Source organism: Spodoptera frugiperda, chromosome 7, assembly GCF_023101765.2.
Source record: "Spodoptera frugiperda isolate SF20-4 chromosome 7, AGI-APGP_CSIRO_Sfru_2.0, whole genome shotgun sequence".
Classification (NCBI taxonomy): Eukaryota; Metazoa; Arthropoda; class Insecta; order Lepidoptera; family Noctuidae; genus Spodoptera; species Spodoptera frugiperda.
The window spans coordinates 3,343,538-3,364,677 of NC_064218.1; the positions used below are offsets into that span (position 1 = coordinate 3,343,538).

The 21,140-nt window shown below is 38.6% G+C and overlaps 4 protein-coding genes across 4 annotated transcripts; 2 read left to right on the forward strand and 2 right to left on the reverse strand.

Moving 5' to 3' along the window:
- Nucleotides 1-1,704: 1,704 nt before the first annotated feature.
- On the forward strand, nucleotides 1,705-2,224 carry LOC118266184 (uncharacterized). The gene has a single exon (XM_035579579.2). The coding sequence runs from the start codon at nucleotides 1,788-1,790 to the stop codon at nucleotides 2,160-2,162; it is 375 nt and encodes a 124-aa protein (XP_035435472.1). The 5' UTR covers nucleotides 1,705-1,787; the 3' UTR covers nucleotides 2,163-2,224.
- A 683-nt stretch (nucleotides 2,225-2,907) lies between these two features.
- On the reverse strand, nucleotides 2,908-18,498 carry LOC118266349 (inhibitor of Bruton tyrosine kinase). The gene is made up of 15 exons (XM_050694996.1): nucleotides 18,263-18,498; nucleotides 16,560-16,930; nucleotides 14,038-14,215; nucleotides 13,386-13,603; nucleotides 10,044-10,232; nucleotides 9,436-9,672; nucleotides 8,956-9,092; nucleotides 8,417-8,551; nucleotides 7,520-7,817; nucleotides 6,958-7,080; nucleotides 6,323-6,599; nucleotides 5,541-5,730; nucleotides 4,906-5,113; nucleotides 3,386-4,612; nucleotides 2,908-3,131 (listed from the first exon to the last, which is right to left on the reverse strand). Exons 2-15 carry the CDS (start codon nucleotides 16,722-16,724, stop codon nucleotides 3,000-3,002), a joined length of 3,714 nt encoding a protein of 1,237 aa, XP_050550953.1. The 5' UTR covers nucleotides 16,725-16,930; nucleotides 18,263-18,498; the 3' UTR covers nucleotides 2,908-2,999.
- Nucleotides 10,732-11,971, reverse strand: LOC118265661 (tetraspanin-1-like). Its single transcript, XM_035578665.2, has one exon. The coding sequence runs from the start codon at nucleotides 11,857-11,859 to the stop codon at nucleotides 10,822-10,824; it is 1,038 nt and encodes a 345-aa protein (XP_035434558.2). The 5' UTR covers nucleotides 11,860-11,971; the 3' UTR covers nucleotides 10,732-10,821.
- A 284-nt stretch (nucleotides 18,499-18,782) lies between the features above and the next one.
- On the forward strand, nucleotides 18,783-20,269 carry LOC118266500 (NADH dehydrogenase [ubiquinone] iron-sulfur protein 4, mitochondrial-like). The gene is made up of 3 exons (XM_035579975.2): nucleotides 18,783-18,950; nucleotides 19,180-19,336; nucleotides 19,757-20,269. The coding sequence occupies exons 1-3, from the start codon at nucleotides 18,898-18,900 to the stop codon at nucleotides 20,111-20,113; spliced, it is 567 nt and encodes a 188-aa protein (XP_035435868.1). The 5' UTR covers nucleotides 18,783-18,897; the 3' UTR covers nucleotides 20,114-20,269.
- Nucleotides 20,270-21,140: the final 871 nt, after the last annotated feature.

Consider the following 21,140-nt stretch of genomic DNA (forward strand, 5'->3'; position numbering starts at 1 on the left):
TAATGTCCATGTACGTGATACGCTATGTGCATATTCGAAAGTTATCGTATCACTGAAAATACATTAACTAAAAGTCACGGCTTAGGTACTCATACATCCATACGTGAGTAAACCGTGATTTTTAGTTAATTTAATATGTCTCACGATTAGTCATGATAGTTATTAAAATATAACTGAAAATATGGTGCGAAAAACGCTACTTTGCAAAATTGTGGCAGAAGTTATTTATTACAAACAGTTTTACAGTTTTTTTGCACTTACTCGGTTCACCCCCAGGTAGAGATATATTGTTCGGATAACTAAAAATGGATAAGTAGTCAGTTTTTATTTTTACCCCTAAAGGAGACATATCGTTTGAGTGTCAAGTGACACGCGAATCACGCAAGGGTTTAGTGGAGAGAGTACCTTTGAATTTAACTTATATGATATGAATGATTCATTCAGTATTTTGATAAATTCTCCCGGGGAAATCCCGGACCTTTCGCGTATGATATCATATGTTTCTTTAAATATTATAACGGTGTAAATATTATTGTACTTGTACGATAATTGTCGTACGTCTGGTATCCCTATGTTTTGTTTGACGATTTCCCGATCAATAATGACCATGGGCCAGTGTTGCCAAACAGTTGAAATAGAAAATTGACTAATGGGCGATAAATTGTGCTTTGTATGCATTTTCCCCTAACCTACCCATCTACTCGAATGAAATGGTCGCAAGAATCCGGAATTCTCAGATTCGGGGTGTGCTAATAAACATTTTATTTAAAAAACAGTACCTACCTACATACTTGTCTAATAGGAATCTGGTTTGTGCATACGGCAAATTTATTATACTCAAATCCACGACACAGCACGCGCAGTTCGACTGCACGGTTGGTGCGGGTGGCTGGGCAACTGGCTGCCGAGCAACGGGTAGCGGGTTCGATTCCCGCACGGAGCAACACTTTGTGTTCCACAAATTGTTGTTTCGGGTCTGGGTGTCATGTGTGTGAACTTGTACGTTTGTAAACGCACCCACGACACAGGAGAAAATCCTAATGTTTTTTTAAAGAAAAAAAAAGTTAACTTTAATAAAAAACGAGCAAACAAGTCGTCTAAAACATTCTCGTTTAGTTCTAACACCTCGTTTAGAGTTTAGAGTAGCTACACTCGTCCCAATTGCTTTTCCAAAGGGTGTCCGTTCTTTGCCTACCTTGATTATATTATTTATTTATAGAATTATCTATCGGTTTCTTTGTTCCTTAGATTACCCCAGATTAGGACTCATTACATACGTAGGAGTCATCATATTATCATAACTGGTAAAAAGTGGGTCGTACTGGGTTTTGGTCACATACATTTGATATAAACACCTACTTCTACCTATCATTTTAGGGAATAAGAATAACATTTTCCAAATAAATCGTATTATCAAAGCCCCATTTATTAGTAAAACATTATACTAAATCATAAGGTTTATTTATTTTATTGAAATGTAAAATTATGCAATTTCAGAACGATTGCTTAAAAGTCATATGATATACGTCACTGGCAAATGTCAATGTCTGGTTTGGTGACATATGTAAATGTTTTTAGCATACCAATATTACCATCTCTGTCTATCCAATTAAAATGTTCGTATTGCCATCTTTTTTTTTCTTTTGACGTATGTCAGAAAATGTATCAGTCAATTTTGGGATGGAACACAAATTTTATAACCTCAAATTATTTTATTTTTGGTAAAGCTGAACAGTGATCTTAATTGTATTGTATTTATTAGTTTGTGAATAGTTATATTAGTAAAAATGAGGCTCCATCCAATATTATTTGCCGGACCTCCAAAGAGTGGCGCGAGGAGCCCTCAGAGAGAGCCGGTTCCATTCAAAATGTTGTTGCCATTGCAACTTAAGAAGACAGTTTCTGGCAAAGGAGACAAGCTCAAAGAAGCAGCTTGTATGCAAGAAATGGCTGTTATGTTCGCTTGCTTCAAAAAATCAGATTTCGATCAAACTGAATGCTTAAAGGAGGTTGCTGCTTTCCAAGGATGTTACAAAGAATACAATGATAGGATGACCACCCAGAGAGAACAAGGGAAGAAAGGTATCCTCGTCCCGGGAGAGAAGAAACTGACGCATAGACAACTAAACCAGTTACTGAAGAGCTTCCCTCCAAAAAAATAGTTTGAATCTAGTTGGTATTTGTAAATTATAATTATTATAGAAATAAATAGTTAATGTTACAATCACTGTTGTTTACATTTTGAATAGACAGTAAGTTCATTTATTTAATCTGATTATACCTTGAACAGATACAAAGATGGTGCAGATATGTATTGTCTTGTAACTAGAGCATCCAATCTAGATCTCAAGAGATTTGATATGATGCTATAGATTGGATTCCTTCTCGCTTGAGATGGTTGATGCTTGAGCCCCAATCTTGTGAGATTTGTATTCCCTACAGGTAGTTAACTCATGCTTCAAATATTGAATAATTGTTTTTTGGTTCAGCGAAAATAGTAAAGAAGTATCTTGGCCTCCAGTTAGAAGGTAATAAAAGTAAATTAGTAATGAAAGTCTATCCTAGTTACAAATGTAGTGTATCAGTATTAGGAATTAGGGATTATAATTCAACAGTTGAAAGGCTAATTGAGCTAAGCGACATTTTTGTCGATATAAAATTAAATGCATATTCGGAATCAGTGATTTTTCTCCAGCAGTGAATGATATATACTCAATATCGCAAAAAAATGTTGCTTGGATAAATTAGCCATTCAACTGTCGATGTATCTTACTGTACTGTCAATAGGTTCCTTCCCTTATTAACATTCATATATGGTTTGGTATTGGCAAGGTTTGGTATGGATTTCCTCTAAACATATCTAAACAGAATTGTTAAACTTTAGGGTCTTCAAAAGAAACACAGAAATTGTTTATAATTTCATTGTATTAGTAAAAATAAACAATTACAATCTTAGGTCATAGGAAATATAATATTAATGTGTAAAAATAGCACAGGTATCACTTGGGGGCAGTGTGCAGCCACTGTGGAGAGGACACTTGCAGCTCAATGCGCCGCACTGTGATCAGCTCATCATCAATCTCGTGAATGTTGTAGAACCTCTCCAATTGCTCTATAGCTTTGTCTTCGAGCTGGAAAAGGAAAAAATATACATATTAGATTTGGTGTGGTGTTACTTGCAAGAGAGACCAAGTAATACACACTGAATTAGCATTTTTGAGCTACGGTAAGACTCATTATTTGTTCAGCAGTGGACGTCTTCTATGCTGATGATGATGATGATGAAGACTCATTATTTAGTTTGTAGAACCCATCTCTTGTTCAATATAGTTACATTAATAAATGGTCATAATATGAGAGAATACATTAAAAAATATATATATACCTGTGTCATAAGAAGTGGTTTGGTCATGATTCTTGAGTGATCCTCTTTTTGCTTCTTCTGGTCTGTCAATATCTTATTAAATTCTATAGTTTTTGCTTTTGGGCTGCTACTAGCAACCGGTGGCTCGCAGATCTTCCATGGATTCTTTGGTTTATCAGGCGGACTACCCACAGTCACCTTATTGAAGAAATCAATAGTTTGAGATGCTGTATCGTTTCCTTGCATGGCTAACTTCTTGCGCTGTTTCTGAGATAATTTTGGTCCCACGTGACTTATAACTAGGTTACCCTGTGTACCCCAAGCGGGCTCGGAGGTAGGGGACTCTTTAGGGGAGACCGACATTCGCGAGGAGGTCGGCAACTTCTCTATCGTCATGGCACTTGAAGAACTGCTCTTCGTGAGTTTAGTAAAAGATTCGGAGGAAGCTTCATTCATCATATCCTTGGCAATGTTTATGGCCCTGAGTCTGGCTTGGACGACTTTCAACTGTTTCTGCGAAGGCGTCACTTCTGTCCATTTCTCCTGCTTATCTTTAGTTCCTTTCTCCGTGTCCTTGGATATTTTGCTCAAAGACAGCGTAATATCCTTGGAAGTATCATTCGACAGGTCCAGTGACGTCACTGAGCTCACAGATTCGTACCTCATCCTCTCCTTCTCACTCTCTGTGTACTCTATCTTCTTTCCTTTTTTCTTTTTATTACTAACAATCTCTATGACACTGTCATCCTTTTTGTACTCCTCGTCAGTTAGTTCTAGGTTGACGGGGTAGGTTTTGGCGAATTCTTCTATCACCTCATCTGAAGGTGCATTAAAGAATGGAGTGATGACTCTGGAGGACATGATCGGGTTGAACTTGCAATAATACTGAGTGATGTCGTCAAGTAAAGTTTCCTCTAGTAAGTCTAAGGCTCGGTTTTCTAGGACACTGTTTAAGTTGAGGGCAATGAACTCCATGCAGCATTGTTTCAGCTGCGTCGCGTTGTACGTGTGTCCGAACTGGCAGAGTTCTGCGCAGTTTTTCAAGTTGATCAAGTTTGCTAGTGCGATTTCGCACATTTCTCTCAGTCGCGTAATGAATAACTGATCAGCGACTATCAGTAGGTTGCAGATGAAGTCGATACTGTCACTGCTTTCTATCTCTGGACACGAATCCGTGTATAAGAAGTTGATGACAGGCAGTAAGATGCCGTAATTTATTGGGAGCGTCACTTTGGACAGCATCTTGCTCTGTAAAATAAAGAAATAGGGTTTAATAAAAGTGAAACAATCATAATTCGGTTTGCGCAATGTTGCGCAAGTATGCTTCTATTGTTTGCGCAAACAAACATTAAATATAGACATGTTGATCAAAGACGACATAATTATATTGAGCAGATATAAAATACTATTAAATACTAACATAAAATAATGAAAACATCGTTTTAAAAATATTCAGGTTCCAAGTTGCAAGTAAGGACATAACTTGTATCTTTATATTCATTTATCAATCTTCAAATCAATACCAACGTATGTAAACTGACCTCAGTCCAGGAGTGCATGAACATCCCTTGGAAGTAGTCGAGTCGTGCGGCGAGCACACACTTGTGCGCGGGCACGGCGGCCCCGTCCTTGCTCACCACGTGCGTGTCCACCAGCTCGGGGTAGGCCTCGCGATTCCAACATGGGGCCGGGTTGCGAGTGAAGTTGGTACTCGCACTCTCTTTTAGACATATTGAGCCGTTCTTGTAGCTGAGGGAAAAATGCAATACCTAATTAATATGTGTAACATTACCTACTTATATCATAAAAATATTGATGAAGTCTAGGGTGAAGATATTCGCAAACAATATTCTATTCCCGCACGGAGCAACTCTTTGTGTGATCCACAAATTGGGATCGATAACGCAACCACGACACGAGGGAAAATCCTAGTGTGGGGCAATGTATTTTTTTTAAGTAAAATGTGCATAATTTCATACTGCTTTCTGTAGCTGTCAATTTCTAATATAAAATTTAAGACTACCAGTCTAATTTTAATAACGTTAATTTACTTAGATAATAAATAGGTAGGTAGAGGCATCTGAATATCAAATTGTACAAAGGGTGCCAAGCGAAATCAATCAATACCTTTATACATACTTGTCGCTTATATGAATACTTATAAAAAATAACTTACTAGAACTTATCGAGCAGTTTATGCAGCGCCATGACCTGCAGGCGCTTGGCGGTGGCCTGCACGAGTTTGACGGGGTCGCAGTACTGGTGGGAGCGCGGCGGGGTGTCCGCGCTGCGACGGTTGCGTTGGCGCTTCGCCTTGTCGCTCTGTTTGTTGTACACTTCGAATGCTGATATCTCTGATGGGTTTTCTATTGGGTACAAATGTTAAATATTTTTAAATAACTTGTTGTTTCGTTAAAGCTATATAGTACGACAACAATAAAAAATAAAACACGGGAAAGAATATGGTAATCTGGCCCAAATAATTATTGCGCAAAGATTGTATAGAGTGGGGATCCCTTTTTTCATTATAGGGATGCTCTATATAGCGTTGCAATTATATAAGTAACAGATCGAAAGATTAAACAAGTATAGTACCCTTAGTACGAGTTTGCTTTACGTTGAACGAAAACGAAACGAGAGCGCGTTCAGCGCTCTGATTGGTTGGTTCATTAACGCCGGCCAATCAGAGCGACGAATGCGCTCTCGTTTCGATCTCGTTAAACGTCAGAAAAACTCGTACTAAGGGTTTAGAAATTGCTACATAGGTTTGCTATAGAGACCTGCTTTGCTATAAAGAGAGCCTTATAGTCTACTAAACACATTTAAAATACGTCAACAAAAAAAAACCATACACAATAGTTTACCGTGTCCTCCGGTGCAATTGTATAGCTAGATCTACAACTTGAAACCAAAGTCCAATAATTTAGCTCATGTCTCAGCAGCATAATGACTACTCACCGATCACCTCCAACTCTTCGTCAGCTTCCTTATCCTTCTTCACCAGCTCTTCCTTGGTGATCTTCAGTCCACACGGCCCCAACTCGGCCACGTCACACGAGCCAGTGTACATGAACTTCATCACCCTCTCAAAGGCTTCAGGGTGGACATTCTCCAAGGTGACCTCTGGTTTGTCCCCCGGATTAGTCTGGGTCAGTTTCTCTTGGTACAACTTGTATAGATGCTCGCTGCTAGATGCTATTATGTACATGTGTGCGGGATAGGATTTTTGGCCGACCTAGAATTAAGGTTAGGTTGAGTTTACATGAATATGGGATTTAAAAGAATTCTACATATAAATATACCGATAAAAATATTTTTAGCAGGCATTGCTAAATAATGTAATTAATGGGCATCCATGATTCCGGGTGCCATGGATATAAGATTTTGAAATAAAAGCAAGAGATCATTAATATTAATTATTATCGAATCTTGCGCAAGCTTCGCGCAAAATGGTGCATTTTCTGTTGAGTGAATGCAAATGAAATCTCTAATAATAACAAATTCAAATAGACAGTTGATCGTGAGGCTTTATTTATCCTTAACTTAGTGGCAAATTAAAATCAATACAGATTGTAATGAAATAATATTGGTACCTTGAAAATGACATCGTGTAGTAGATCGTCTTCGGATGCACATTCGCGCAGAGATTCCATGTGTTTGGACATACTGGTGGGAGATAACTGTGGCAGGGAGCGGAGGCCACATGTCGGCTTTATCTGGAAATATATTAACTGTTTATTTGTTGTGTTACATGCCTAGAGCATGCTTAAATAGTAGATTTTATTGTTCGGAAAGATATACGAACGTTGCCCCACACTAGGATTTCCTCCTGTGTCGTGGGTGCGTTTATAAATATACAAGTTCACATACACATTACACCTAGACCCGAAACAACAATTTGTGGATCACACAAAGAGTTGCTCCGTGCGGGAATCGAACCCGCTACACGTTGCGTGGCAGCCGGTTGCTCGGCTACTGTGCAGTTATAAAAGCAATATAAAAGTAGTAAAAGGGAATTTCGTATAATTATACATGGGATTACAACAAAAATTGTGAAAAGTTGCAGATAGATTTATATTATCCAATGAGAAAGTCCGAGTATAAGATTTGTGACAATAGGTGATAACTAAAGTGTTTTAGAAAAATAAAACAAACCTGTAAACAAGCAAAATTAAGTCCTTCGCTATCCACAGCGATAGACACCGCCCTATAAATATTCGGTATCTTCGAGATCCTCACAGACGTACAGTCATCCTTTTCTAAAAACTTCACAAGCGGGGACTTGTTGTCTCTTTCTCGCTCCTTTTTGATTGGCTGCGGCGCTGGGGTGGGCGTGGTTTTGCGGGAGATCGTACCAATGAATGCTTCGCCGTATTTAGTCGTGAAGTAGACGGCGTCGTGTGTGAGTGCGACGTGTGTTATTATAGTTTGGTGGACCAGGCCGAAGACACATCTAGAATTAATTAAATAATGGCGGTATATAAGCGATTTAAAAAAGGGCATCATACCCTTCTGATATTTGCATCTTAGAAGTATAATTGGTAATATGTTTATATTAGATTAGGTTACAATGGGACTGACATACACTATGCGTAATAAATGCAATTTAAATAAATATAGAGACATTCTGCTACTTTAAGTAGGTAAAATCCAATTTATCAATGATTATGTTCATCATTTATAATAATGGTCTACAATAAGTTTTTATTTATTCTATCTTGTGTATCTTCTACATTTTCAGTGACTTAACTGCGATTCACCAAGCTGTTTGACAAGCGTGAGCATTATAACACATTCTTCAAAGGTAAGCGTCCATAGGCTCGCTTCGTACGCACCGTACGCATTCGGTATGACGACATCAGTTGGCATCACATGTAGGGATTGCTGATGATGCGGTCCGTACGATGCGGATCAGTGGACGCAGTTGTATGAGTTTCTATACTAGACAAACTAAAATCCGTTGCGTGCGATGCGTACGATGCGGGCCTATGGACGCATACCTCAAGAGACCTTTGTTCACCATTGGTACAGAGTAGAAGAATGAGTAATTACCTAGTAAGTTTGTTGGTGGTATCCTGCCATATGAAGAGTTGTCCCACGTTGGTGAGCAGTAGTACCGTGACGCGGGAGTAGGAACCTTGGTCGTTCACCTTCGCCTCGACGCATACTTGGCGCAGGTTTATTTGTCTGTAAAGTAATAAAGTACATAGTCAAAGTATTATTAATTGAATTAAAGGTTTTATGTGTCTTGTTGAAAAGGCTTTTTAGAGGGGGGGATTAATCCTATGACCTCTCCCGCCTTGGGTGAGCGAGAGGGAGTGTCAGACTCTTACTGACTAAGGGTGCTTTTCCAATAGAGATGTGCTATGTATCTATGCTACAAAGACATAATAGCTAAGCTGTGAAACTATGTGACCGTTTCCACTGATACTAAGCTATGTAGCTGTGCCAGGAAGATGCGCTGCTTGAATATGCGATGAATCGATAGTAGCACTAGAAGTCACGCATCTTTCCATTTCAAAATTCATAGCTTTAGCTGAGAGTCCGATGAGATACTTTGTGGACGAAATAGACTGAGTGACTGAGCTCACTTGATGGCGATCTTCTTGCAGATGTACTTGTGCAGTAGGTACACATCCCCGCGCCTGGTGGTGATTACTGTCGCCGCGTCCGACGCGTCCACCAGCTGGATGCCAACTTCTTCCTTGTTGTTCATTGATATAGCCACCTGTGGGGAATATAAATATTAATATATGTATTTTAACTGGTAGTGCTTTCATTTTATGGTATTTCGGCAACTGAGTTGATGGATTATAACCACCACACCCGCCACACCAGAGAAGTTACAGGTGCTTTGCCGGTTTGATAGCATTTTAGGGATTTGAGGATTGTCGATACAGGGAAGGTTAGGTCTCTGGTAATCTCACTAATAGAACGAAAGCGTTGTTTTACTGTAAGGCCATGGATACTGCTAGAGTAGGTTTCGTGATGCTTCCACAGTTTAACTACAGTATTCTACATTTAAGCTAAGATTGATGTAAAATATTAAACAATCAACACAATGAGCTCACCCGTTTCGGTGCAGGAACAAACTTGTCTTCATTAGAATGTCCCAGTTGTCCGTTGTTGTGTCCCCATGTATACACTGCGTGAGTGTTCCACACGACGGCGTGGGCCCGCGCCCCGACCACGCCCAGCGGCTCCGATAGCTTCAGCAGGGGCTTCGTCGACGCCAGCTTTATGGACGCCGGGGCCTTCGTCGTGGATTGGCTCACGTTGTCCGTACTGTTCAACGCGTATTGTAGTATCTGGGGAATTGATGACAAACTTTAGTTAGAGAATATTAGGTGTCATTCGACTCTAATTAGAGACAAATTTTAACAATCTCCAGGTTTTCAGAAAATAGATTTACGAGTATACCAGACACAATGAATTTTTGAATATGTGATAATGACAGATCTAAAAAGTGAAACATGTTACACACTTCACATCGTTCGCTTGCTAACTGGCTCTTTGGCCTATTATATTTCAAAATCTACCCATTTATTTAAATCAAATCATTCACTCAGTCATCCTATCCTGTTTTCAGTCTGTTGGATTAGTCAAGCTTGACAATCGATCCAAATAACATATCCGTATTTTTAATTTTGGCAAATAAATACAATTACAAAATACATACCGTCCCACTTTCCATGAGGAATATAGTAGAGTTGAGCGTGATGGCGACGGCGGCGCAGGGCTCGGGCAGTCTGAGCGGCGTGGGGCGCAGCGCCGTGGCGTGCGGGCCGCCCGCGCGGGCCTGCTGGCCGCAGCACCACGCCTCGCCCGCGCCGCCCACCCACACGCTGTGGAACTTGCCTAGGCACACCTGCAATGTACCATACCGCGCTATAAGTACAGATTATGTAGTGACCTTTTTTTAGGGGGGGGAGATCATTCAATGACTTCACCCGCCTTGGGTGAGACGAGGGAGTGTCAGACTCTTACTGACTAAAAACCACCCCGTTCCTTCTTCTGCTTTTCGAACCGAAATTCCCGGTAAACCCGCTAGGTAGTCCGCAGCTCATGTAGTATTTATTTGTACTAATCTCTTCTGGGGTGTAGTAATGTTGAAACCAGCACTTATAAAAAGGGTCTATTATAGACATAGATTTTTTTATTTTCGATTTCAAAGATGGTAGGCATTAGATTTAATTAAGAAGATACTACAGTCGAAGGTTGCTGAAGATGGAAAAGTAGCCTATTTAAATCACATTCGTCAATAATCACAACGTAATGCGTCTCGACACAACTAAAACTCCAATCGAATCGCACTGAGGTCGATGACATGTTTATCTAAGTAAAAACAAAATTACAAACACGACACATCATTAGAATAACGCAATTTATTTTATCCAAACTAAGTAACAGAATAAAACCATAAATATAATAACAACGCGTTTATTGAACATACACATCTACCGTCTGACGCTATGTACAGTGTGCGCCCGGTAGTCCTCGGGCCGGCTGTACGCGCTCGGGGCGAACGAGTACGACTGGAAGGGGTTCACGGCCGACACCACCTTCACCATCCGCTGCGGCTGCGGCGCCTCCTCCACGTACACCATCTTACTCCTAGCCTGCGTCACCGGAATTATCTTGCGTGTATCCTCCTGCGCCCTCGAAGGTAGCAAGTCTGTAAACCGCCCCGCCATCGCTCCCAACAACGGCTCCCCTCGCAGAATACAGTATGCAAATAGTATCACAACCATGTAAAACATTCCCAACGAGACGATATAGAATATCAATTTCCCTTTATTCGCGACAATCGCTGAATGCAGCGCTTCGAAGCACCCCACGTCCCTGTGGGACTCCATGTCTGTGTCGAAGGTCAGCGAGCAGTTGGCCGACACCGGCTCCAGGCTGGTCGCGTTGGCCAGCTTGCAGCACTGGATCGGGTACGCTTTCAAAGGATTCGCGGCCTGCCAGTTCGACAAAAAGAAGTCTTTGTAATCCACAGCCCCGCAGCACTCATGTTTTATCATCACATAGTTCCATATGAACGTGATAAAATCGTTTTCTTTACCGTAATATTTTTCTATAGACATCTGCATGTATTTCCGAGTGCCATCGTTCTTAGTGTAAATATTGTAGATTCCTGATATGAAAAATATCCAGAACGAGACTAATGTCATTGAACTGACGAGGAATATGTACGATTTCATGGCGCATTTAACCCTGCATCCGGCGCCTAGCACTCCGCAGCATGACGTCATCATAGCGAGCGCGGATATCGGGATCAGCACCGACGTTAGAGGAGTCACCCATAGTTTCAAATTTACGAATTTAGCGATAGAATTGACCGTGGTTACACTGGCCACGGTCGAGTTCACATCTTGGAAGAATTCTGTATTGACGGCGCACCAGACGCAAATTATGAACGCGACCAAACCGCACATGAAGGAGAAGATATTTGTGAAGCCGAGACATGTCCGGGGCAATCCGATTGAATGCATTATCTTGTTATTAATACGGTCAACTAAAATTATTCCTCAAAATTAATTGAAATGTAGGTATAGGTTATATCTAAAACTGCCATTTAGTACTAGTGACGTTGTCAGATATTGTTACAGGCCACTTGGCTGTAGGTTTATCGTCTGAGAACCGTGTATGGAGGTTGATACTTAGGTATTTGAACCTATAAATTGAACTACATACTACGAGGCGTAAATATCGTGGTCGCCCGGAGGTTTATAAGACGCCCGCTTCTCATGCATGAGGGCGAGGGTCGAAACCTACCAACAGCAAGTACCAATGTGACTTTTTCGGATTATTATGTACTTTCTAAGATCATTTAGACACCATGGTCTTATAATTTCTAAATATAAGTTCAAACTTATAATTACTAATGGTAATTCCTAAATTACCAACCGTCATTGAGCAAACTTGGCGATTTTTACTCCAACCTTCTCCGTGCGAAAAGACGCCTTTTAGTCAGCAGTGACCACGTAAAGGCTGTTAAAATACAGTAAGTAAACAGTAATACGAGGCGATAACACTGACTCTGAGTAATCACAGATTTCATAATAACGTAACTATTAGCGCAGTGTCATCTTCTAATTACTCCTATGCCAATTAATTGATTAATTAAGAAAATAATGTTTCATAATTATGATAACACACTATCTTACAAAAATAACATGACACGTGTTTCGTTACACCAGGCCTTTGAGAGTTCAAACTGATACAGGCGGTGACTTGGTAAAGACAATCGTTTATTAGCTAGACAGTCAGCCCGCGGACCTTTAGGCTGCGGTATCATTTACGCGGATTGCAATGCGGAGAGGGCTTAGCCGTGCACCGCTAAGCTCCTCTCCGCCCCGCTACGCGTCAGTAGAACCGCAGCTTTAAAATACGTCGAGCGTATCATCGATCGCACTAAAGTTGTGCAGTTGTGCTTGTTTGGCAGCGAAAAACACTTTGGATAATGGGTCAATCAGATCGCCGAACGCGCTCTCGATTCATTTCGTTTCGTTCATGGTAAAGCAAACTCGTACTAAAGGTAGCATAGCACATCTCTGGTTGAAAATTACCTAAAAGTTCTTCTTTATTCCACATCTGAGTCCCTTCTTTACATTTGACGGGTCGATTATCTTTTTAATAGCAAAGGCTCAACATTATTTTTGACTTACAATCAAGAAGCTGAAAGACATGTAGGTATGTACCTTCGGGAGGATGTTCCCAAATTCCCATTAGAATAGAAAACCGCCGTATTTTCTAGGTAGGTAGCTACAAAGACTTTTTATTTAAAAAAAAGCGTTGCCCCACACTAGGATTTTCTCCTGTGTCGTGGGTGCGTTTACAAACATACAAGTTCACATACGCATGACACCCAGACCCGAAACAACAATTTGTGGATCACACAGAGAGTTGCTCCGTGTGGGAATCGAACCCGCTACACGTTGCGCGGCAGCCGGTTGCTCAGCCACCGCACCAACCGTGCAGTCAAGGCAAAAAGTACAAAATAAATATCCCAACAAACCTGTTTGACACAAGTATTGGCTCTGTTGAAGCAGGTGAGCAGTTCGGGGGAGTTCCTCTGTTGCTGGGTGCCCGTGCCGAGCGTGTAGTTGCAGTTGCTGCCCCACACGTACACCTCGCTGGGCTGGGTACCCTCGTGCTTGTACATGTACTGCCGGTCCAGCATCGAGTGTTCCAGGGCCTTGTAGTCGTCTTTGTCCACTATGTCTGTGTTTACACCTAGAAAGGAAATTATGTGATGTGAGATAAAGTGTATGAGAATGATTCTCAGTTAATGTTAGTTAAAGAGGTGTGTGAGGATTGTACTTGATGGCGCTCTGTGGTTTCTACCTAGGCTTACTCGGACTTTATAAACTCTGACTTTATATACTTTGTTTGTTAATTCCAATTCAATCCAATTCAAGCAATTAAATTTTGAATGGTGACAGAGAGATCGTATATCTGACGATTTGTCTGTAATTATAACCGATGTTGGTGTGTATACATTACAAAACTTGACTTTCTACCTACGAACTTGAATGATGACCTTCTGTGATCAATAGAAATATTTAATCCACTTGTCTATATTACCATTTTCGGTAACCTACTCATTTCGGGGATCTCAATAGCTCATAAATAAATACGATTAAACATGAACATCTAAAACTAGTTACCTATCTTCATGAGAGCGACAGCAGCATGTATTTGTCCGTAGAACACGCTGCGATGTAGGGGAGTGTAGCCGGACTCACGGTCGCGGGCGTTGATGAAGGCCACGGAGGAGTGGCGGATCAGCCAGTCCATCAGGGTGAGGCGGCCGCGAGACGCCGCCGTGTGGAGCGCTGTGCGACCCTGGGATTGAGGATAGTGTTGATTTATTTTATTTTAAACTCTTTACATACTGTTTACCTTTGCCACCTGGCAAACGGACACACAGAAGTGGAGGAAGAATGCACTGATAGCTTAGGATAATTTTTTCATGTCCGAATAAAAATGCTATAAATCTTCTCTATATATAAAAATCAATTGCTGGTCGTTAGTCTCGCTGAAACTCGGGAATGGCTGGACCGATTTGGCTAATTATGGTCTTGAATGATGTTTGGAAGTCCAGGGAAGGTTTAAAAGGTGAGAAAAAGATAATAGAGGCGGCACGAAGTTTGACGAGTCAGCTAGTAAATAAATAAAATATATTGTTTTATAACAGACATAATAACGAAGCTTCCTTAGTAACACTATTCACTGGAGAAAACTGCATACAAATAAGCTTAAAGTGAACCCCGATAATTCGGCGCACTCTGCAATCCGAAGTTTTTGATATTACTTGATTTATTTTGGAATTTAGGCTTAATTTGAAAATAAAACGTAAGCTCTCTATTGTTATTTAATTTACTAAATTCGATATCTATATATATAAAACTCTTCCGTTACTGAGTGACTGACTGACTGACTGACTGACTGACAGACAACGCACAGTCGAAACTACTGGTCGTAGACAGCTGAAATTTGGAATGTAGGTTCCTTGAGATATGTAGGGGAGCACTAAGAAAGGATTTTTGGAAATTCAACCCCAAGGGGGGAAAAGGGGTAAAAACGTTTCTATGAAAAATCTTATTCCTTGGGTTTATAAACTTGAAACTTGGCATGAACACGTACATAGGCAAGTAAATATGTTTGACATTATAAGTTTTTTCAAACTACCCTCCAATCGTGATTTAGGGGTGCGATTGGGTGACTGATTTATTAACGCACAGCCGAAACCGCTCGGTATAGGAGTCTGAGATTTTGAACAGAGGTTCCTTTAGTAACATAAGTGAGCACTAAGAAGGGATTTTTGAAATGTCAACCCCCAAGGGGGGAAACGGGATAAACTGAGCCGGGGCTGCGGGAAAGTTCTAACGAGATACCGTGGCCCCGGAACGCAAAGGGCAACTGAAGGAACGAGGTGGGTTTTAGTCAGTAAAAGTCTGACACTCCCTTCCGTTCCACCCAGAGCGGGAGAGGTCATTTGATGATTTCCCATCCTTAAAAAAAGACTTTGTATGACAACTTTCAGTCGTCTCTTTAACATACATAATAACATACATAATTATGTACATACATGCATAACATTAATAACATCACGCCTTTAAATCCCTATTTTGTGTTAACACTACCCATACAAACAGCTAAAAGGAAACAAGTGAAGAGACGAAATTTGTCCGCATCCATTTTCACCTAAATTCTTAACGTTAATGAGATTTACTTTTTATTATCAGGTCAACCTAATAGCCTCACATGTACGTATAACTTCGTAAGAATTTTCTTTCAACTCCTAACCGTTGAGGAGTTGTACCTTCCATCATCAGCTCATTCACATGGGATGATGACTATCAGACGCAAATACTTAAACAGATCTATGAAATTGTCAAAAACGTAATTGCCTGTAAATTTGAGGTTTGCCCTTGATTTCCCTGGAATACCATCATCAGATCCTGACTAGGTAACAACGGGACCAACTTGAAAGTATACTCTCATCATTAAAAATCATTAAAAAACGCTATATATAACCGAATTACACGTGGGCGAAGCCGCGGGCGGAAAGCTAGTACATATATAAATTAAGTATGATTTGTACTTCAAATTACATATAACATAATAGTAATTTGACGGATTACAAGGTACACTTTTGGAAAAAAAAAACATGACTAGGGGGTTTTAGATAGTGTTCTATAACTAATCCGACAAATTCGATAGTCATTGTCCATTGTGTAATGTGTGTCCGATTACCAGAGGTCCTCTGTATAACAGCAGGCTCTATATTAAAATTCTAACCAGCCTACTGCTCTATTAAAATTCTTTTAAAGTTAGAAAAGCGATGGGAAGAAGTTTAAGCATACAATGTCATGTTCAAAGTCAAAATCACATTGAATTGTCCGTCAGTCTGTCTGTCAGTGAAGCTAGGCGCTCGTTACATACTAGCTTCGAAAGGAGAAGAACGAAGAAAAAACTGGATCGTTACTCTTTTAAAAAGATGGTTTTTACAATAGTTATCTCTGATACACTATTTGATCATTTATTATGATTACAATTTCCGTATTGTAAATGAAATACCTATTTCTTTTTCAACTGCAGGTAACAAAAACGAATAGTAATATACCTATTGAAAGATATAATTCAGATAACCATTGCTTAAAATGACAATCTTAATTCAACTCACCTCAAAATCGAATGCCTTGTTAAAGTTAGCGCATGTTCCTTTGATGAAGCTTGCCAGAGCTTGATCACTGATAGATCTCTTAGTAATAGCGCTCGTCAGAGCCTGTCCGTGGCTCCGAGACCTGCACCGTGCAGTGCAATCTACTTCGGCTTTATGCTTACTCATTTTGTACCGTTTATAGTACCGTAAAAGCAGAAAAATATATTGGTATAGACTAGATTCTTGTAAATAATATTAAGAGATATGTGAGTGATTTCACGATTAATGTCAATGAGCAATTCACAGGTACGATGTAGAACTCAGCTACGAAGTAGCTCCCGCAGGAGCTACAAGCTTCCTTTTTAACAGCACATGATTGTGTCGGTGGCAATCTGCAACAGAAATTTTGGTTTTGTATTGTCACAATAATATTGTCTATAAAACATAATATTAGCTAATGAATTGCTGTGTCTCACAAGATATGTCAAGTGATAGATTATTAGTAACTTTATTATCTATATGAGAAAACTTGTTAATGTTTTGTGACTTTGAACTATAATTTTTTTAATCAAAGTCAAAGTTAAAGCATTTATTTCATTTACTCCTTACTTAGGCACTTTAGATATGTCAAATTGAATTGTTCATCAGTATGTAAGTGAAGCTAGATGCTTGTTCCAAAGTGTAGTTTCAAATGGACAGGAACAACCAAGAAATTCCATATAACTACTTAGCTATAAGTTACCAATAAAATAAGTACATGTGTTTGTCTTGTATTTAGTAGCCACAAAAAATATTCTAGTAAGACTATAGTTGGATGATGGATTCTATTTCTAGTATGAACAAGTATTATTTTGTATAAACATTTAGTGCTAGCTCCTTCATAATTAATAATAGAGTGTGAGCCTATTATCACAAAACATCATTGTGACATTGTCTAACTACTATTGTTAGAAGAATATGGTACATATTACAATCAGCAAATCAAGTTACACCTATATGTCATTTATTTTCATTGCATTTTCAACTTTATACAAATACAATACAGTTGAAAATTAAGTTTTTGACAAAGAGTAGGTTGAATTGCTAGTCACTTTATTTAGATCATTAGCGCAGTATTGATAAGACTGTATGTCCTTAGGTTCCTGTATCACATATCAACATAAAAGGATATTATAATCTGATTTTGAAATTAATGCCTATAGTTATAAGGTGTCATTTCCACCAGCAAGATCAGGTTTCATAATAACATTGTCTAGTTAATTATGAGATGTGAGAGCTAGAAATTAATAAATATTTTTTCAGTCACCATTACTGTTATGATAAGATCAGTTACCATTTGTATAAGTAATTAATTTAATACCTACATTAAATTAATTACTTTTATATATTATTATATTGTAAGAACATCTTTTGGACATATTTCACAATCATTTACGAAAACATGAAATTCTAAGTACAAGTTAACATTGCGTGAAACATGATACAATATGTTTATAGTTCTAGAGAAACTAAATTTGTTTGTTCCAATAGGAGTACAAACATTAATTTTGTGTAAAAAATACGTATTCTTCAAGGTCGAATGATAGGTGACACCGGTTACGGATAATCGGCCCTAGCAACAAGTATACGATTTCATAACATTAGGATAATGCAAACTTATGAAGTACAGGAAATAAACAACGTAATACATTATAAATATTACAGTATTACAGATTACAATTTACCTTTACAAGAAAACAGCTGTTTGTAGTATATTGAACGTGAAAGCGATGTTGCACACCATATTTTACGTTAAACAAATGAAGAAATCACACAGTAGCATATGCTATAGTATGTTATAAGAGCATAAACTAGTTTTATTAGAAATAGCGATGTAATAATAGAATTATGCGATATTTTGCGAAATTCTTATTGACAGCAAGCAACTGACTTGACTGACTGACTGACAGAAAGCCGAATATTACTTGGACAGTGACATAAGTTACCGACACTTCATAAACATGTCACCAGACCAAAGAGTAAGATTAAGTTTACACTCGCATTAATTAACAAAAATATTTAAATAAAATTATGACTAGTAATGAAAAAATAATTTTCGAATGATTCACACCTGATAAAAATTAAATACTAATGAAAATTATTAAAGTCTGACTACATAAGTGTGTAGGTTCTGTAGGAGAGTTTCATTTGTATGAGGCTAAATACCAGTTACTCAGTTTCAAACTGAAAAAAAAACTAAGACTTACATTACTGTCATTAATGACAGAAGAAGAAATTGACAGTGACAAAACAAAATCTTCTGAAGTTCTAAAATCGAAGCGTAATTTTTCATATTGTGATTGTTACGTAAAAACACAACATGTTTCAAGTAATTTCTCGCGCAGCGAGTTTATCTAAAACTCCGCTGTCCAGGTAGGTGTTTAAAAAGAACATTGGCATCGGTATTCTGTTCTAAGAAAATAACGAGTTGAGGGTTATGGTCATCATCACTATGATCATCATATCAGCACACTGACAGACGTACACTGCTAAACATAGGCCTCCCCTAATGACTTCCAGGTGGACAGACGACCTGTCGGTCGTTTCCAACCGGTCTATCTGGCTTATTGTATTGCCATTCATAAACTGCCTATGTTTATAGGTCCCTGCCAGCATTCTCGACATCAGTGCGTCTTGACAGCCGAGATCCCAGCCGCCTCCGTGAGGCGCCTATGATTGACTCCGAGGTTGCCATATCTACTCCTGATGAATTACGTCAAAGGAATCTTTTGGAATCAACCATAAAGGTCCCAGTTAAGGTAATTTCTCTATTTTATATGTATCTATGCATCTAGATTATATGGAAAACGGAGAAATGTCTATATAATAACTGTTATTTAATGCTTATTAGATCCTAATAGGGGCAATGATTAGAAACTACTTATAGTCTGCACAACCTTAGAACTCAACTCTGACAGTTCCCAAATATGTAGTAAGAAGTAAATAAGATTGGTTGCTGTTTATAACCCATTCCTAAGTCTTCTCAAGTAAAAATAATTTGAGTTTGTAATCACTGGATTGGTAATAATATCTCAAGAACTTCTGAAATAACGAGTTGCCAAGTTGCACTTGCGACCACTCAGGCAATAAGGCAGTTTCTATATATTACTATAAATACTTAGGTAACTACCACATTTAATTGTGGCATAATAATAAATTTAAGTTGTAATGTTTTCCAGGTGGATTTATCCCCTGTGAGCGGAGTTCCCGCAGAGCACATCTGTTCTCGTCGTGTGCGCATCTACCAGCCTCCCAAGAATGCTATGCAGAGCGGCACCAACAACATCCAACACTGGGAGATGGAGTTTGATAACCGTCAACGCTGGGAAAACCCTTTGATGGGCTGGACATCCACCGGTGACCCACTTTCCAACATGAAAGTACAATTCAAGTGCCCAGAAGAGGCTATTGAGCTTTGCGAGAAAAATGGATGGAACTGGTATCTCGACGTGCCTAAGGTTAAGAAGCAGTTCAAACCCAAGAACTACGGAGTTAATTTCTCATGGAACCGTCGCACCAGGGTCTCCACCAAGTGAACATGTTAGTACATTTTTCCAATTGTGGCTATTCTACATAGGCACCTTATTATACTAGTGAACTTATTTAATATAATGATTTAAATTCAAATTTATTTTTCATTTTATATCAGAGTCAAGTATGTTGGTTATCCTAAATAAATAGTTGCTGTTGAATTGAGCCTTGTTTAATCTCAAAAACCTGCATCTTAAGTATAATCTGTGGATGATTAGTGTATAGAGTTTTTAAGGGAAAATTTCATTTTTTACGGGAAAGACTAGATGCCCACGGTTTCGCTAGCATAGATTACGAACTTTGTGACTAATAAAAGTAGCCTAAGTTACTCTTTAGTACATCAGCTATGTAATTGCTAATAGAGTCCCGACAAAATCGGTCCAGCCATTTTAGAGATTAGCCAGAAAAAACAAACAGACAGATAGGCAAAAATTGTTAAATATATTATTTTGGTGTATGTATTGTCTGCATATTCATATTTATTATTATGTGTGTAGTAAAAAGCTGTTATTTCAATATCAACACCAATTTTATTTATAAATCTCATCTAGATAGGAATGTACTTAAATAAATTTTGTTGTTATAGATGGCAGAGTTGAACTACCACTTGAACCCATTTATGGTATTGATCCCATAAATTATTATAATGGTTTGAATTTTAAATTCAGTTTAGGTTAAAAAAGTTTAAAAATAAAAATGCAGCATGTCTATATTTTCATTTAATCATAGTTTTCAACATGGTTAATTTATATTTTGTACCTCGGAAGAAAATCATATTTCGCAGGTCTCATTTAAAGTTTTTATTTACATATCATACAATTTAAACATATGTTACACAAATCGAATCATGCCCAACACATGCTTTAAACATTGCAATTTCACTAACTACAATAGTTTTACATGTACATCGTACATATTATAAATTATAGTTAAAAGTAACCGCTAACAACCTCTTCAAGATATTACTATAGATAAAATTATGAAAAATTATTGCATCTTTCATTATGTACATAGTAATGAACAATATTGAGA

Excerpts from the sequence above, each read along its gene's own strand:
- LOC118266184 (XM_035579579.2), top strand. The coding sequence starts at position 1,788 with ATGAGGCTCCATCCAATATTATTTGCCGGACCTCCAAAGAGTGGCGCG.
- LOC118266500 (XM_035579975.2), top strand. The coding sequence starts at position 18,898 with ATGTTTCAAGTAATTTCTCGCGCAGCGAGTTTATCTAAAACTCCGCTG. Across the intron at positions 18,951-19,179 it reads TCTAAAACTCCGCTGTCCAG|GTCCCTGCCAGCATTCTCGA; the intron begins GTAGGTGTTTAA and ends CTATGTTTATAG. Across the intron at positions 19,337-19,756 it reads CCATAAAGGTCCCAGTTAAG|GTGGATTTATCCCCTGTGAG; the intron begins GTAATTTCTCTA and ends AATGTTTTCCAG.
- LOC118266349 (XM_050694996.1), bottom strand. The coding sequence starts at position 16,724 with ATGAGTAAGCATAAAGCCGAAGTAGATTGCACTGCACGGTGCAGGTCT. Across the intron at positions 14,216-16,559 it reads ACAAGGCATTCGATTTTGAG|GGTCGCACAGCGCTCCACAC; the intron begins GTGAGTTGAATT and ends CCTCAATCCCAG. Across the intron at positions 9,093-9,435 it reads TTGTTCCTGCACCGAAACGG|GTGGCTATATCAATGAACAA; the intron begins GTGAGCTCATTG and ends TATTCCCCACAG.
- LOC118265661 (XM_035578665.2), bottom strand. The coding sequence starts at position 11,859 with ATGCATTCAATCGGATTGCCCCGGACATGTCTCGGCTTCACAAATATC.